The following is a 16,237-nucleotide window of genomic DNA, read 5'->3' on the forward strand; positions in this document are numbered from 1 at the left end:
CACAAAGCTCAACGGGAAACTGTAAAAAGGACGAACTGCGTGGTAACTTACGGTTTAGTAACAGTCGCAGGACTCTCAGTCAACGGTTCCGAACGCGGAAGCGAGCGGGTGCTGAGATAGCCTATCGGGTGCAGTTTTGTAGTGTGGTGTAGTGACGGGGTCACGTGCTCATGAGATTGCGGAAGTGAACAGAACTTGCGGAAAAATAAATATAACCGAAACATTTTTTATATAAAATATATGATTGGGGACACGTTCTGAATTTGAACGTATAAATCCTAAACACTAAGTGTTATACTAAGACGCGAGGTCTGAAAAGTGAAAGTAAAGCTCCGATCACGTGATCGAGTTCACGGGAGTGTCATAGGGCGGTGCTAACACGTCCTAGGCTAGGGAAAATCGGATGTATGTAAAATGAGTTCTCATAGAGGATAAATAAAAAGGACTGAGTGAAACAAAATATACTTAGCAGTTGAATGCAAACTGTATGACAAATACAATGAACACAATATAATGTAAAGCTGAGAATATTTGAACATTGTCAATACGATAAATGCAAAAATAAAACAAAGTAAAATACATGAATCATGGAGTTGTCCAGAAAGCATGGTTATGTAGGACATAAAGTACAACGTTGCATATTAATGCTGAGGAATTAGGATCAGCCTTGTAAGTCAGAAGTTGTGGATGTATTTATAAAAAACATGACATTTCTATTCTGTCATTAATTCCAGATGGTTGCAATGCATTAAGTTTTTAGATCCAAAAGAATTTAGCTTGCAGACGCTGTTTAATAGGGTCCATGTCGCAGCGCTGCGGTAGTATCTCAAGTATAGTATATTTCAATTGAGCAATTTGGTGGTTGCAGTCTGACCAGTGAGTCGCTGGAGCAGATTTCATATTTTTAGTTCGAATATTGCTCTTGTGTTCTGATATTCTCGTTTTTATTTTGCATTCTGTCTGGTCTCGTCAATGTTAACCTTTCCTCTTCATTTCTTTTTCTGCTCCAGGGCCTCGGAAGGGAAGACTGTTGAGGTTGTGTACAAGGGTGACGTCGAGAGCACGGTGAAGGACATACTTGGTGGCATTCGCTCTTCCTGCACATACGTGGGTGCCGGCAAGCTGAAAGAGCTCAGCCGGAGGACCACATTCATTCGGGTTACCCAGCAAGTGAACCAGATCTTCGGGCAGAGCACCAACGCGTGAGGGCTCAGTGTAAAGTTCTAGTAGGGCATGGGCGGGGCCAAAACACATCTTCACAATCATTTCCGAATTTATTGCACTGGCGTTCACTGGAGTCTCCTGCGTCTTACTCTTCCTTACCTCCGGCTGCGCACACCAGAGAGTGACAACAAACACTTTTATTATTGTATAGCTGTAAATCAGCCGAATTAGCACCAAACGAATTTGACCAACCATGAGCTGCGTGAAAGCGCCTAGCACCGCTGTCCCCTGTAGCTGGCACGCATGCGCCACCCATTCTATTCCTCCCCTGTGCCAGAGCCAGTTAAGTGCAATTATCACAGGTAAAGGCCTGAAACCACAGCAGCCCTGACTAAGCCCCTTTCCTTTTGAACCCATTAAAATGAGTACCAATAAGTTTGGTAAGAGTAATACCCGTCATTTACGTGTATAAGAAACAACACCAAGTGGTGTGTAACACATTCATGTACACAATCCAGCAAGTTCACTTCACACACGTTTAAAACATCTTGGTGCAGAAAGCATCGAGACGGGAGACTGGAAAATAATGAAAAAGTCTCGACTCGTGATAGCGGGGGGGGGGGGGGGGGGGGGGGGAGGGGTTAAACATATATCATGTGATTTGGACAATACCCTCTGTGATGAAACACAGGCACAATGGGACAGAATAATCTGACACGTAAATATTCTGTGGGAGGCAGGAGAGATTACAATATAGCTGCTCCCGCTGAGAGGAGAAGATGGACACACATTACTGCACAGCTTCGAAACATCTTATTGACACGTCAGTGAGCTCCCTTAAGCCACCGAGGCCCAGCTCTCACCACTGGGCATCACAGGAGTTGTATCCCTCTGGAGTATGAGAGCTTGCACCACACTGACAAAACAAACATTCCACTCTGCAGCATTTGGTCACTGAGGTGCTAGCGCTCACTAAGGACATTCCTTGAAAGTATGAAGCCTCAGCACATGCTTCTGTGCAGCACCTGAGCCCAGCACCTGCTTCTGTGCAGCACGAGAGCCCAAACCCTGCTTCTCTGCAGCACGAGAGCCCAGCACATGCTTCTGTGCAGCACGAGAGCCCAGCCCATGCTTCTCTGCAGCACGAGAGCCCAGCACATGCTTCTGTGCAGTACCAGAGCCAGCACCTGGCCAAGATCTTCCCGTACAGAACTATGGCCCTGAAGGAGTTTGAGGGCAGTGTCTCCTTGTGTAGTGTTAGAGGCCAAGCACAGCTCGACAAACTGTTTGGACCCAGCCATTTTCCATGACACACGAGGGACAACTATATCTCTCAAGTTAATTTTCCAGAACATAAGTTTTTAGTACAAGAGCCCAGCACATCATAACAGTGTATCGCACACACTACCTTCATACTGCAGCACGAGGGCCAAACTATTTCCTCTCAGAGGCCCAACACAGCCTTCTCAGCAGTACAAGCGCAACAGATTACTTTTTGGCAAAATACTCACTCATCTATACTGTATAGCCTCAGCACACCCACTACAGAAGGGCCAAAGAAAAGCCCCTCTGGGGAACATGGGCCCAGTTGTTTATTCCCCTGTAGTATTTAGGCTTGTCACTTAGCCTCTTTAAAGAGTAAGCACTCAAAATGTCCGTCTGAGAAACTAGCTTGAGAACTAGAGGGGTTGGAAGGGAGAGATACTGGGTGGGAGACAAGGATATTCAGTGAGTCTCTATCGTCTCACACCAGCCAGGAGCAAAGACTCTCTCGTGGTCGCTCCAGTGGGAATCAAAAGCCAAGCTGGCCAATCCAACGAGTCTTCTGCCTCCAACCCTTTATTATAGCAGTGTTCCAACTTTCAGGGGGATGGAAATACTGTTTTATGGTGGTAAGCTAGCAGTGATGGCGATCTGCTTTGAGTCTATCCCTTCCACAGCATTGCAGCAAACTCTGATCCCCCCTTTGGGGTAACTCAGTCAAATCAGTAGCCTCCTCATTACTTGGGAGATCCCCAAAGACGGGCATCCTCTCCATGAAAGTCGCTATGTGCAAGAAGCCAGGATCTCACAACTGATACGAATCTCCCCAAGCCTGGTCAAGGTAATTGGAACGTTAGGACAAGGAGTGCGAGGTCATTGTGCTAATTTATATGAGATGAATACCCATGGTACATCTCTGCCCACCACTCTCAGCAAAGCCCTTCCAGTCCTATAGGTAGGCCCGTGGTGTCTTACTGCCCATTGAATCCCTCACTCGTGTAGCATAAATGTCCCTCCTCTTCAGAAATCATATTTGAGATATTACTACAAATCTAAGTTCACCAATGAATTAGATTTGCACTTTTTGGGCAAGGTCTCCAGGATTGCCGCAAACTGCACACATAGAAGTTTTCAAAAGCCCTTCTGGTAGCTGCGTTAGGCAACTGAGCCGTTCACCTGGAAGCCACGATTGCATTAGACTTAAGTTTATATTTAGGCCATACATTCAAAAATTGGTTTTGCTTTGACATTTTAACCAACTAGGCCCAAGACTTCATGTGGTATAACCATATATTTACCACAGGCTTACCCAAGGTCAAAAAGGTAATCGTTTGGCCATATGTGCCATTTTTAGGGGTAGAACATGTGCAGCGGGAGGCTGTTTAGCAGTCTCCCACAACCCAGATTCCAAGTAAGCCTGCCCTTCAGTCCTAGAAAACAAACAATTCTGGTGAGACCATACAAAAACACAAATTTCCTGACAGTCCCTCTCCGCAGTGCAAGCCTAACACGATCCTCTGAAGTATTGGGAAATCGCATGTTCCTCTTGCAGTACAAGAACCCTACAAAAACGGTGGACCCACCATCCACGACCTTAAGTTGTATTAGGACTAATCATGTCCTACCATACACTAGAGGGCCCAATATACCACAACGGTATAAGTGCCTGACACATCCATTGGTGCAGCATGAGGTCCAAGTTTGTCCCTCCCGCAGGACTGGTATCCCGGCAGTCCAAGCGCGGTGGAAGGGGGTAGCATCCCACCCTCTACAGTAACAAGGCATAGTAATGCAGTATGTGACTGCAGTTCTTTAGTCCACACCCCAGCTAGAGTACACGTGCCCCGTGCGTCTTTCTCAGCAGTTCTAGGGCCCACTCCTCCTTCCAGAATGACCCTTTCCAGTGCAAGCACGCCTCACTTTTCCTATGCAGTTTTAGGGTGCCCTCGACCTTCCCTTCCAGAATGAGGGTCCAGCTCTTCCCAGTGTGCGATAGGAGGGCCTAGTGCAGACTTCTGCAGTCAGATCATGCACAGGGATATGAAGACTGTTCAGTAGGAGTCTTGCACATGTCAGAGTGTGGGGGTGAACTGGGCTCTTCTGTCGTATTCCATTAGTGTGGGAGTCTCACCTATTGCTGCAATAAGTAGGTAATTTTGGGTGGGGGAGGTTCAGTTACATTTCATGCACGGGGGGCGAGGAAGGGTGGGAGTCATTTCGGAGGTGGGCATAGTGTCATGCTGTGTGGGGTTTCTTCAGCTCTATTCCATGCACGGTGAAACCGTGTTATGTTCTTCAGCTACATTCCTTGATCGTGAATAATTAATTCTTCAGTTTCCTTCCATGCACTCTTGCTCCTCAATCCATGCACGGGAGTTGGTTTCAGTCTCATTCCTTTAACACATTCTCTGATTCTTTTTCACTTTACCTTTTGCCTTTAAACTTGAAGAATGACTGCCCAGTGAATCAAGGTGTAACATATGTCAATTTATTAAATATGATACAAATAAAATACATCTATAAAACACGTTCTTTGTCCATCTTTAAGTAATCTTGTTTACGGGTTGGGGCAAGGTTCCCTGAAGGATGCTTCTGGAGAGGAGACATGGTGACAACTATTAAAGCAAGCCCATGTGGCCTGACGGCAAGACCACCGTCCCTGTAGAAAATTAGGGAGCTTACTGTATTCTACTAGATCACACACATACTCGCCTAAGTCAGCAGGGTTATCCTCAAGATTACAGTATGACAGGACTGAGTTCAGAAAAGGGATGCAAGATTTCACCAGTAACTGTTCGCCAAAAAGACCTCATCAGACAGAGTGAACAAGAGCCATGCATGGACAGAAGACTGTTTTCAAAGTTGACCCGAGTACATTTAGAGACATCACCCAAGACAAAAGCCACAGATGTTGCACTTAAGGTAAGGTTCTCTTAAACATCACACAAATGTGCGCCACAGCTTAAAAGACAGCGCTGTACCGGTCATCATGTTGACCAACAATGAGAAACACATAAGATTCCTCTGCTTGGCTATCAAAAGATTAGTTCGACTCCACGCTGGCCCTCTGGAGATGGCGAAGCAGGATTCTCAATCTGGAGACAGGAGAACCTCTTGTTTCGACATCACAACATCACTGCTTTGACCTCCTGAGATGCAAAACACAGAGGTTTATTCTCGAATCGAGTCACTTCTGGTACATACGTCTTTCTCTTAGACATCCCATGGGAGCCACCTGTTTATCACAAAGGAAAAGCAAAAGTGAGATTAAAACAGTCAGCTGTTCAAAAGGCACTGCTTAGATCTGGGGAGTCACCTGGCAAAGTAAGTGGGGGTGGACGAGAGATACTCAAATGAATGAGAAGATTCACAACACCGTGTATCCTTTTAAACTCAAATTCAAAAGAGACTTTATTTCGGTTTGATTCAACCATAAAAGTACACATTTCATAGTATACATACGTAAAACATTGGTGAAATATAATTACAAAAATAAATATCCCTATTCCACAGAACTGTAATTCATTAATTTAATTTAAAGGAGTTTGTAGAGCGCCTGGTGACGCCTCCCGGCGTGTCCCCGCGCTGTGGAGAAAGTGTGAGATAGTGTAGAGAAAACCAATCACATGGTAAAGAGGCAGGTTTTCAACTTCTTCCTAAACATGATTTAATTATTCTCCATCCTGATATCCAAAGGAAGGAGGTTCCATTTCTTAGCAGCTAAAGTGCGGAATGTTCTGCCTCCCATTCTAGCTTTTTTGGGGCAGGTAGTTCTGAGTAGACCCGTTCCTTTAGATCCAAGCGACCTGCTAGGTTCATAAACAGATGCCAAATCCGACATATAAGCCGGTGCTCTGTGATGAATTATTTTATGGCACCATAGCATAGCTTTAAAAACAATCCTCTTCCTGATTGGTAACCAGTGGAGGGCTGCTAGAGAGGGGCGTGATGGAGCTCGGCGGGGAAGCCTTAAGACCAGGCGAGCTGCCGAGTTTTGTAAAACCTGTAGCTTTTTGATGTTTTTCTCTGATGTCCCCATGAGCAGCACGTTTCCGTAATCAATACGGGACGTTATCAGTGCTTGCGTCATGGTTCGCCTGGAATTGATGGGTAACAGGTCAAGGGTGCGGTTAGTATATTAACATTCATTGATCGAGACAGATTCTCATTCTAAGAGACATTTTTAACAAGCATTTGCAATGCAATAGGTCTCGCATTAGGAAAGTTTGAGCTATTGGTCTTGTAAATGACAATTTTTTTATTTATGTGTTGTTTTTGAAATTATCTAAATTAATAGCTTTGTCATTTACAATGCCAATAGTTATAACTTTCGCAAACGTGACACCTATAGCATTTGTAATGCAACATGTTTTGTATTTATGTGACTTACATATATTTGATATTACAAATAACAATGGTTTTTAATTTTTTTAAAATAATTAATACTTAAATAAAACTGATTGTAATTTATAATGGCAATAGCTTAAAGTTTTGTAAATAACTTTTGTGAAGATTATGTTCAGTGTATTTTATTGTGACGAAAATCAAAGAACAGGGTCTTTTAGATTAAAATATGCTTCTCTGACATCGATTTTAAAGGTCTATACTATATCAATACTGTACTGATAATCGATGCCTCAGGTTTACGGTTCGTCAATAAACGTCATGCCAACAAACCGGTCTCTGCAGCCACAGTCACGTTCTTAGCCGTCACAATGTTTACTTCTTTATCATCTCAACAGAATCGACCATTCAATAAGAAAAAAACACAGCCGTAGCCATAGAGCGCCACCTAGAGGTAGCACCAAATTGGTACAGAAGGCATAAATAATTGGACTTTTTTCAGATTATGGGTAGCTTTCATCACTCAAAATGTTTTATTGCTTTTAGAATTTACAATGCTTGCACAATTCCTGCAGTTCAGATCTGCTTTTGCAATTAAACCATGATTCTTATCAGTACAGACGAAAATTGTGGCGATTGTTCTAATTGCACCATCCAATCAAATGTCTAAGCTTGGTTTTTGAAAAACACACTTTACAGCTGTGAGGTACAGACACTGTGGTGGACGAATTTTGCAAACACCGGGGTTCTACACCCTGGAACTGCCTCTCAACTCACCCCAGGCCATATTGTGCCACTTTCGCTGATCCCTCCTAGGGAGTGACGTCTAAGGCAGCTCCTGCAGGACCTGGTCCATGCCCGACTCTCAGAATGTACACATGAGAATAGTTTACACTGAACAAATCTAAGTGGAAGTGATCTACATAGTGCTTGACGCAGGAGTCTGGCACGGATCAGGCCCTCCTGGACACCACAGCATTAGGTATTCTTTTTATGTGTGCAGGATCTTAATGCAGCTAAGAGTCTCCCCCTGAGTTCGAATATGGGTGACCTCTTGGGATGCAGACGTGTCACCCGAGACTGCACCACAGATGCACTGCACTGCCCCGCGCACAGATACCGCACACACTTAAGTCTGTGCACCGGGTGCAGAGTGAATGTGTGAATCTGTGACAGCACTAGCAACAGCACATTAGTGAAACATAGATCAGCTACATGAAGGTGCTGGCCTGCCTTTCACTGTGCAGGCACAAACCGGTCTCACTTTTAAAGGGGAGCAGAAATACCCTGCAGATGAGTTCAGTGAGTGACAGCATCCCTCTGTGGGGGTGCCTTCTGGGTCCCTGAGACCTCTATTTCCCGACTCTAGGAAGTGCTCACTGTGTTTACTGATTGTGTACCTCTTTGATAGGACAAAATGTCGGTGCACCCCAAATAGTCTCTTTGCCTGCCCCCTGCACATTACCACCGGCATAGACCTGTGATACAGAAGGGGTTATGAAATGATCTGCAGCCCCTTGGGAAGGGTTTCAACACGCACCTACAAGATCCCGTTGTGCTGTCTGGGCACTGTGCATAACACAGCCCCCGACATAAACATAACGCCAAATGGCACAAGGTGGCTGTCGCAAGGGCACACCACCGATAATGTATGAAATATAGGAAAGGGCAATACCCATAAATTGTATCAAATTTCACATCTGTTAAACTAACACAACTTGGATTTGGAGGAGGAAGAGGTATATGCCATGGCCCCTGCGTAATTAACGATGAATTGCACATTTTCCCGAACTTACCCGCGCACGTTTGTCATTGCTTAGAAATGTGTACTGGAGAGTCAGTATCTACCATATATACAAATGCTAAAACAAGACACTGCTAGATCACCTTTTCACAATGGTGCAACGTTGTGCACAAGTGCAACCGATGACATCACCAGCACCTGGCTCTTTGTAAATTTAGTGCATTTTTTCCCACCATTCGCACAACGAGTTCTGCAGATTTGCACAGGGAGCTGCCCGGACAGAACTTTGATATGTCTGCTCCGGGGTTATATAAAATAGACGTCTTTAATTGCAAAGCACCCCCCTCTATGGGTTTCAATGCACCACTCTCTTCACACATGTGTCGGCGACGTCGTTAGTGAGGCACACAATGTATCTGAAAAACCATTATATAAACTCAAAACAGCATTACCATTTAATAAACAGACGATGTCAGTATATAAATCGGATTTGCTGGTTATTTGCGGAGGGCACAGCTCTGGAATTCTCCGGCAGCGCGGCAGCCGCAGGCACCTCTCGCAGAGCACACAAGCGCGCCCGGCACTTCAGAAAGATACATTACTTAACAAGACGTGCAGGGCGAGTGCCGGTCCGGCGAGAAGGGGCGGGACTGCGAGATCAGATGCCGATGCGCGCCTTCTGATTGGGCTGTGCGACGTCACATGATCTCCTTCAAACGTAGTTATTATGTCCTGGGCGGAAGTCAGGCAGGCCGGGGGCGGGACGTGAAGACACACCGGAAGCCCGGGCGGGCTCCCGTGAGGTGAGAGCCTCGCACGCACAGAAGGATGAGACCGCCGTCCCCTGCAACGAGCCCTCGCCTGGAGACGAGTACCGGTGAGTGGGGGCCTTTGCTGAGCTGCGAGGGCGGGGGGCATGTGTGTGTGCGTGGGGCGGCGGGGGGCTCTGTATGTGTGTGAGCGTGCGTGTGTGTGTGTATGTGTCTTGGAGTCTGTGTGTATGCGTGTGTGTATGCGTGTGTGGTGACTGCGGGGGGTGGGGGGGGAGAGTGTGTGTGTGTGTGTGTGTGAGCGAGCGAGTGTCTGTCTGTGTGTATGCGCATGCATGTGTGTATGTGTGGTGATGTGCACGGTGAATGTGGACGGAGCCGACGTGCTCGTGCACGAGGTCAAATCCACAGGCTAAAGCGCGTGGCACCCTCTTGTCCTAATCCCCCTGAAGTCGATCACTATAGTTGTCGAACTGGACTGGAGCATCCTACGGATGCTAGTCCAGCTCGACCTAAAAATTCAATTATTTGGAGGATACTATCACTGTGCAGCAATTGTAAATATAAAAAGGCTGGTCGTATCGGATTAAAATTAAGTTTCATTAAAAGATCAAGCAAATAGCGTTTACGTGGATAATCATAAAATCTACATAAAAACATAAAATGCAGCATATCCTGTGGAGACTTTCTGTCGCAGCCACAGGATACAGGAAGTTTACTATAAGCATCTATTTTTGGTCTTATAAGCAGGTGATGGAACAAGTTCATTCTAAATCTTGTTAACAAGAACTTTTCATGGGTACTAAATGTGGCGAGTAGGTAAGGCTCCATTGTCATACATGTTTTAACCATGATATATTTCCTTACACTTGTTTTCTGTAACTCAACACCCTCCCTCACGGCCTTCCGTCTCAGGAGAAAAGACTGCCTAATTGCTTCAACATCCCCTTTTACAATTTCAGTCGGACGATCAAATAGTTCAGGTCGACCCAGCTCACAGAAACTGGTTTTTAAGTACTTCAGCCATGGGGTACCCAATGCCTTATCATGAGAAATGAAATCATTTACAATTAAGTGTGTTAGGTGGATGTCTCGGCTTAGCCACAATTTCAGCCAGCAAGTCAATGGGCGTAAGGAGAGAATATCGCTCAAATATTCTACTCCCAACTCCTCATGGACTGCAAAGTTGGAAGTGGCGGCAGGGACACACAGAAGGCGTTTTAAAAATGTATTTTCTGCAATCTGTAATTGTTCACAAGCCATGTAGCCCCAAAGTTCACTACCATAGGCTGCAGTTGCTACTGATTTAGCATCATATAATTTCATCATTGCGAGCGTTGGCTTTTTCCCTAATTTTGAAGCAAAATTAAAAATGGAAGCATTAACCCTTACCACATCACATTTTTTCTTTACAAGTTGTGGACCCCATGACAATTTAGAGTCAAAAAGGACTCCTAGATAAGAGAATGTATTAGAAAATGGAATTACTTCATTATCTAGTTTAAATGTGTAATGTCTTCTTGGTCGATTACCAACTTGCATAATAAATGATTTGGAGTTATTAACCAGCAAATCTCTTTCTTTCATAAACTGTTTAAAAGCATTGAGTAACAATTGAAGATTCAGTTCTAGATATTATGACCGCATCATCTGCGTATAAAAGAACGGAGATACTCCTTCTCTCCACCCTAGGACAGTCAGCTTTCACCTCCTGCAAAACGCTATCAAGCTCATTTATATAAAAGTAAAAAAGGAAAGGGGCTAATATGCAACCTTGGCGCACACCCTTCCCAGTTCTAAAATTCTCAGTTATGCTCAACTCTTGGGAGTACCTGACATTCGCATTTGTATTACTATGTAGATCTACTAGAAAATTGACAATCCCACTGTCCACTCCCTTCTCCCTCATGGACCCCCAGAGCCTTCCCCTGTTCACACAGTCGAAGGCTGAGGATAGGTCCATGAAGGCTAGGTGGAGGGTACCTTTTTGGGCAATACAGTATTTGCTGAGTATTGAGAAAAGGTTTATGCATTGTGTTATGGTTGATCGGCCACTGCAGAAGCCATACTGGGAGATAGACATGATGTTATTGTCCATCACCCAGTCAGAAATTCTCTGCAGTACAATTCTCCCCACTATTTTGACCATGGAATTAATTAGGGAGATAGGCCTGTAGCAGAGTGGACAATCCCTGTCCCCTTTTTTGAAAATCGGGACAATGGTGGAAACCCCCCGGAAAATGGGCACCCGACTCTGGCGGCTGCATTGATAACAGCCTCAACAATCGGTGCCCAGAACTTAGGATCCGACTTAAAAAAGTCTGGGGGTAACCCATCCGGTCCTGGTGCTTTGCCAGCTGTAAGCCCCTCTATTCCTACCATTACCTCAACCTCTATTTACTCTAAAGGATGTTGTCCCATTATCGGGGTCAATATGCGTAATATTGTCCACCGTTCCGCCATATAATTGCTTAAAGTGTTCTACCCACTCATCCTTAGTTATAACACTTCCTAGTCCCTCTCCTGGATCTTGCACCAGAAATGGTTTGACTACCGCCCAGAATCTAGAACTGTTTTTCAGGGTTTGTGGATCCAAAATCTCATTCCACGCCTCGTTCCTCAGATTCTTTGCGAGAGGCAGTAGCTAGTTTCAACTCTTTGCGACACCCTTTGACTGTCTCCTGGTTTCGTGGGTTTGCTGCCAGGGCAGATCTCAGGTTGCGTGCAGCTTTAGAGCATTCCTGATTAAACCAACCATCTTTCCCAGACTTCTTTGCTGGCTCTGCCATTAAGATAGAGACTTTGTCTGTTAGACATTGAAATGCAGACAGGATCTGCATAGGGTTAGAGTCAACCTGAGTGCAGCTGTTAATTTAATCACTACAGGTATCCTTGATATTTTTATATATAAGGTCAGGAGTGCACATGGCCCATTTTAGACGGCGTCTTCCATCCGTTGTCTTTACCCTGCCCATAGACTGACAGACTTGTATTAACCACCCAAGGACCCCTAAGGTGGATAGTCAATGGGTTGTGATCACTAAATTCATTATTTTCAATAGTGAATGAATCTGCAAAAACCTGCATGGGCAAAGTAACTAACATATAATCTATAAATGTCCCTTTCCCATGCCCTTTGAAAGTCGGAGTGTCAAAGCGCTTCATGGGATCGCACAGTGCCATAGTTAATGTAAGATCATGGTCATTTAGTAAGTCATTAAAAGAATCCCCCTCCAGTGTATGTTCCAAATGCAGGCCCTCATATCTAGCACAAAGCATTTCCTGAAGAGTTTTCATTAGAGGGTCCCCACAGGGGTGAACATTAAAATCACCCATGACCATTAGGTTATGTGAGCAGTCCTTCATAGAAGAGCTTACATTTAGATTGTTTGAAGCTGTGCATATATTGGTAGAATTGTAAAAGTTAATCAACCCAACCATACAATTATCTTTTGCTAAGACTAAGCCTAAAATACCCGGGTTACTTGATGCCCTTCTTTGTATTGTACATGTCATAGCTGCCGAAATAAACGTGACCATGACCCCCCATTGGCCTACCCCTGCTTACTGCTCTAGCAGGTACAGAGTATGCCTTGTATCCTTCAATAAAAAGGTCACACTCTACTGACCAAGTCTCTTGTAAACATATAATCTGGAAACATTTAATATATTTAACCCAGTTCTCATCTTGCATTTTAGTGGCCAAATCGGCAATATTCCAACAAATGACATTATTTTTGTGTATTGTGAGCTGTTTTGCCTCCATTGGCTGATCTGCAGGGTTTCGTGCTGTACTTTGACCCTCATGCTCCTCAGGTCAATCACAAGCATCCAGGCCTGAAAACAACTCGAATCTATTCTGTGTGGCCACATTAAACCCTCTCCAACTCTGATTAACAGCATTATTATTCTGTACAGGCATCTGCCAACTATTTACCCCATGAATAGCAGTATTATACATGTATGGTGCTGCCGGTGTGGGTGGTCGAGTTTGAGACATTAGCCTGAAACTTCGAAAGTCTTTGGGGGTAATTGGCCCAGGAGCATAGAAATATCCCAATGGACACACACAGACGCTGTTTGGGCTATATACTAGAGAAGATGCACACAATAATACTGTAGCAACATGTTGTGGATGCTTAAAATTAATTAACACACAATCCCGAGTTGTTGATTTCCTCGAGGGGCCAACCCAGTTGACCCTTTCTGTTGAAATAATTTGGTCATAAAAGTGAGTTGAAAAACCTCAATTTTTGTTTAACCAGGCCACTGTTCTATTTTTCAGTGAATCTTGAGACTCCTCAAGTGGCAAAGCAGAAGTTCTTCAGACCGAGGGACATTTGTCAGCACCACCACATAGGGCACACAGTCAGGCGGGATATTTACATTCCTGGGTCTTATTCTCTGGGTTGGCACTGGTCCACTACTCACAAGAGCTGGCGCTTGTTTTTGTGGCTGGATTGCTGGTGACAAATTATTAACAGCACTGGTTTCTACCGGGCCTTGGGGACACCGCTGCTGCGCACTCTCTGTCCTATCTGCCTTTCCCTTCACAGCTTTGTTGGAATTCGTTTTTGGTACATTCGCTTTTGGGGCAGTGGCAGGAGCCAGATGAGCCGCCAGCAGTCCTCCCAGCCTTTCTACCTCAGAGGCTACAGCATCTAATCTAGTTAATAAAGGATTAACCAGTTCGGTGATTTTCTCCTCCATCTTACTTAGTAGTGTGCTGATCAGATTCTCATAGTGGTTAGAAGTTCAGCTTAACCCTCCTTCACTATTACCCTCCAAGTTACTAACACCTGTTGCGGGGATATCAACCTTATTAGTATTAGTGCGGGAACTAGCAGCTCTTTTTTTGTGATTTTTCCCCCTCGTTTTGCCGGAATCTTTCTACACTGTCTAATTGGTCTTGGTGTTAGAAGGGCCGAGTCTAATTCTTCACTAGAGGAATTATGCAGATCTAGATGCGCCTCCGCATGTACCTGTACCTGTACCACGGTACTAGGGGCCCCTTCACTACTTAGATTAGGGTTCCCTTCTGAAAATCCCTCTGTCCCTTCTATTACTTGAGTGGGCGTATTTTCAGGTGATACAGGAGGGTTACTACGTCCTAAAGAAGCCCTGCGCTCGTTATTGATTTGGTTAACCTTTTTAACCAAGAAGTTGTCCATAGTGTTCAGGCCAGCAACTGGCCTGTCTTTGGTGAGAATAGACATAGCACTAACACTAACAACTATACTCTTGCATTTAAGTTAGTAGATCAGGCCACCAATAACAAACAATTTTTACCGGTAAAATAAGAATTATTAAAACACAGATTAAACCTATTTATAAGTCCAAAGTCTCACATGAATGATGTAGTTCTTGTAGTCTGTGGCCCGTCCCGACCTTTTCCGGTCACAGAGGGCCCGCCCTTTGCCCGGGCTTCGCTCGGGCGCTCCTGCGCGGGGCGAGAGGCGTTGCTCTCTTTTCAGGCGCCTCCGGGCGCAAAGGTGGCGTCAGGGACGCAACTCGGCCGCCGGGGCACCTGGGAGGTGTAGGTCTGACCCCCCGGTGGCTGCAGGCGATGTGGAAGGCAGCCGTTCCCCTCACGGCGTTTCCCTGGACCAGCAAGCGGCAGCCGTTCCCCTCACGGCAGGTAAGTGCTGCAGTTAGGCGTCCCTCTGAGCGCTCGGCGCTCCTCTCTTTTCAGGGGCCTCCGGGCGCAAAGGTGGCGTCAGGGACGCGACTCGGCCTCCAGGGCACCTGGGAGGTGTAGTTCTGACCCCCCGGTGGCTGCAGGCGATGTGGAAGGCAGCCGTTCCCCTCACGGCGTTTCCCTGGACCAGCAAGCGGCAGCCGTTCCCCTCACGGCAGGTAAGTGCTGCAGTTAGGCGTCCCTCTGAGCGCTCGGCGCTCGTCTCTTTTCAGGGGCCTCCGTGCGCAAAGGTGGCGTCAGGGACGCGACTCGGCCGCCGGGGCACCTGGGAGGTGTAGTTCTGACCCCCCGGTGGCTGCAGGCGATGTGGAAGGCAGCCGTTCCCCTCACGGCGTTTCCCTAGACCAGCAAGTGGCAGCCGTTCCCCTCACGGCAGGTAAGTGCTGCAGTTAGGCGTCTTGAGTTCTAGTTAGCCCACATTGACTAAACTGTTTTCCCTTAAGACTCCAACAGACTGTGCAGGTTTTAGATCTATAAACTTTTGGGTACAGCGCTCAATGGAATAACCACTTCAATTCTATACAAGTCACTAGGGAAGCACTGGTAGCAACTACAAAAAGAACCAATGGTGATAAAGAAGTGACTTAACTGTAACACTGGTTTTGCAAATGGAATCTTTCATAGAATTTATAATTGGCCACTGTAGGATCTATTTTCATGGTTACCCCCACTTTTTGCTGGTGTCATTCTGTTTTCTGACCTGGATCCTGCTAATCAGGACCCCAGTCACTGTGGTCTCTCCCTAAATTGGACTATGGTAAGTACTTTGGTACCTTCCTAATTGGCCACTTGTGTACCCAGGTAAGCCCCTCGGATATGGTACTAAGGTACCCGTGGCATAAGTACACCAGGGGTCTCCCATGGGTTGCAGCATGTTTTGTGCCATCCATGAGAGACCACTCAAACTGTGACTACAGGCCAGCCATTGCAGCTTGTGTGAGTTGGTGCTTGCCCCTCTCATAACAGATAGAAGTTTTCTTATATCGGAGGTCAACATACTTAACACCTATAAGTCATCCCTATGGCAGGCCTTCCAGTCCTGAAAGAAGGATGCTTAGTTAGAAGTGTGAGGGTGCCCCTGCATGAGCAGGGCACCTGTTCGAAGTCCAGAGTTGATTCTACAGGCTTTGCAAGTGCGGCCAGCCATTTTGATACATACAGTGACCATTTGTCATTATGTGATGGCTAACTATGTAGTCATAGACAAACTACAGGGGCTGTCCAACTACCCTGAACCAGGGACAGTAAGTTATT

At 45.7% G+C, this 16,237-nt stretch overlaps 2 protein-coding genes across 4 annotated transcripts in view; one reads left to right on the plus strand and one right to left on the minus strand.

Moving 5' to 3' along the window:
• Nucleotides 1–4,954, plus strand: part of GMPR2 (guanosine monophosphate reductase 2) — a 320,471-nt gene extending 315,517 nt beyond the window's left edge. For all 3 annotated transcript variants that reach the window (XM_086923734.1, XM_086923733.1, XM_086923735.1), the window contains one exon: nucleotides 1,011–4,954. In XM_086923734.1, coding sequence (XP_086779860.1) covers nucleotides 1,011–1,206 — 196 coding nt within the window. In that variant the 3' untranslated portion in view covers nucleotides 1,207–4,954. The remainder of the gene's footprint in view (nucleotides 1–1,010) is intronic.
• Nucleotides 4,894–16,237, minus strand: part of TINF2 (TERF1 interacting nuclear factor 2) — a 200,047-nt gene continuing 188,703 nt past the window's right edge. Inside the window, exon 11 of the mRNA XM_086923732.1 lies at nucleotides 4,894–5,662. Coding sequence (XP_086779858.1) covers nucleotides 5,615–5,662 — 48 coding nt within the window. The 3' untranslated portion in view covers nucleotides 4,894–5,614. The remainder of the gene's footprint in view (nucleotides 5,663–16,237) is intronic.

This window comes from Lissotriton vulgaris, chromosome 5 (assembly GCF_964263255.1).
Source record: "Lissotriton vulgaris chromosome 5, aLisVul1.2, whole genome shotgun sequence".
In the NCBI taxonomy this organism is placed as follows: Eukaryota; Metazoa; Chordata; class Amphibia; order Caudata; family Salamandridae; genus Lissotriton; species Lissotriton vulgaris.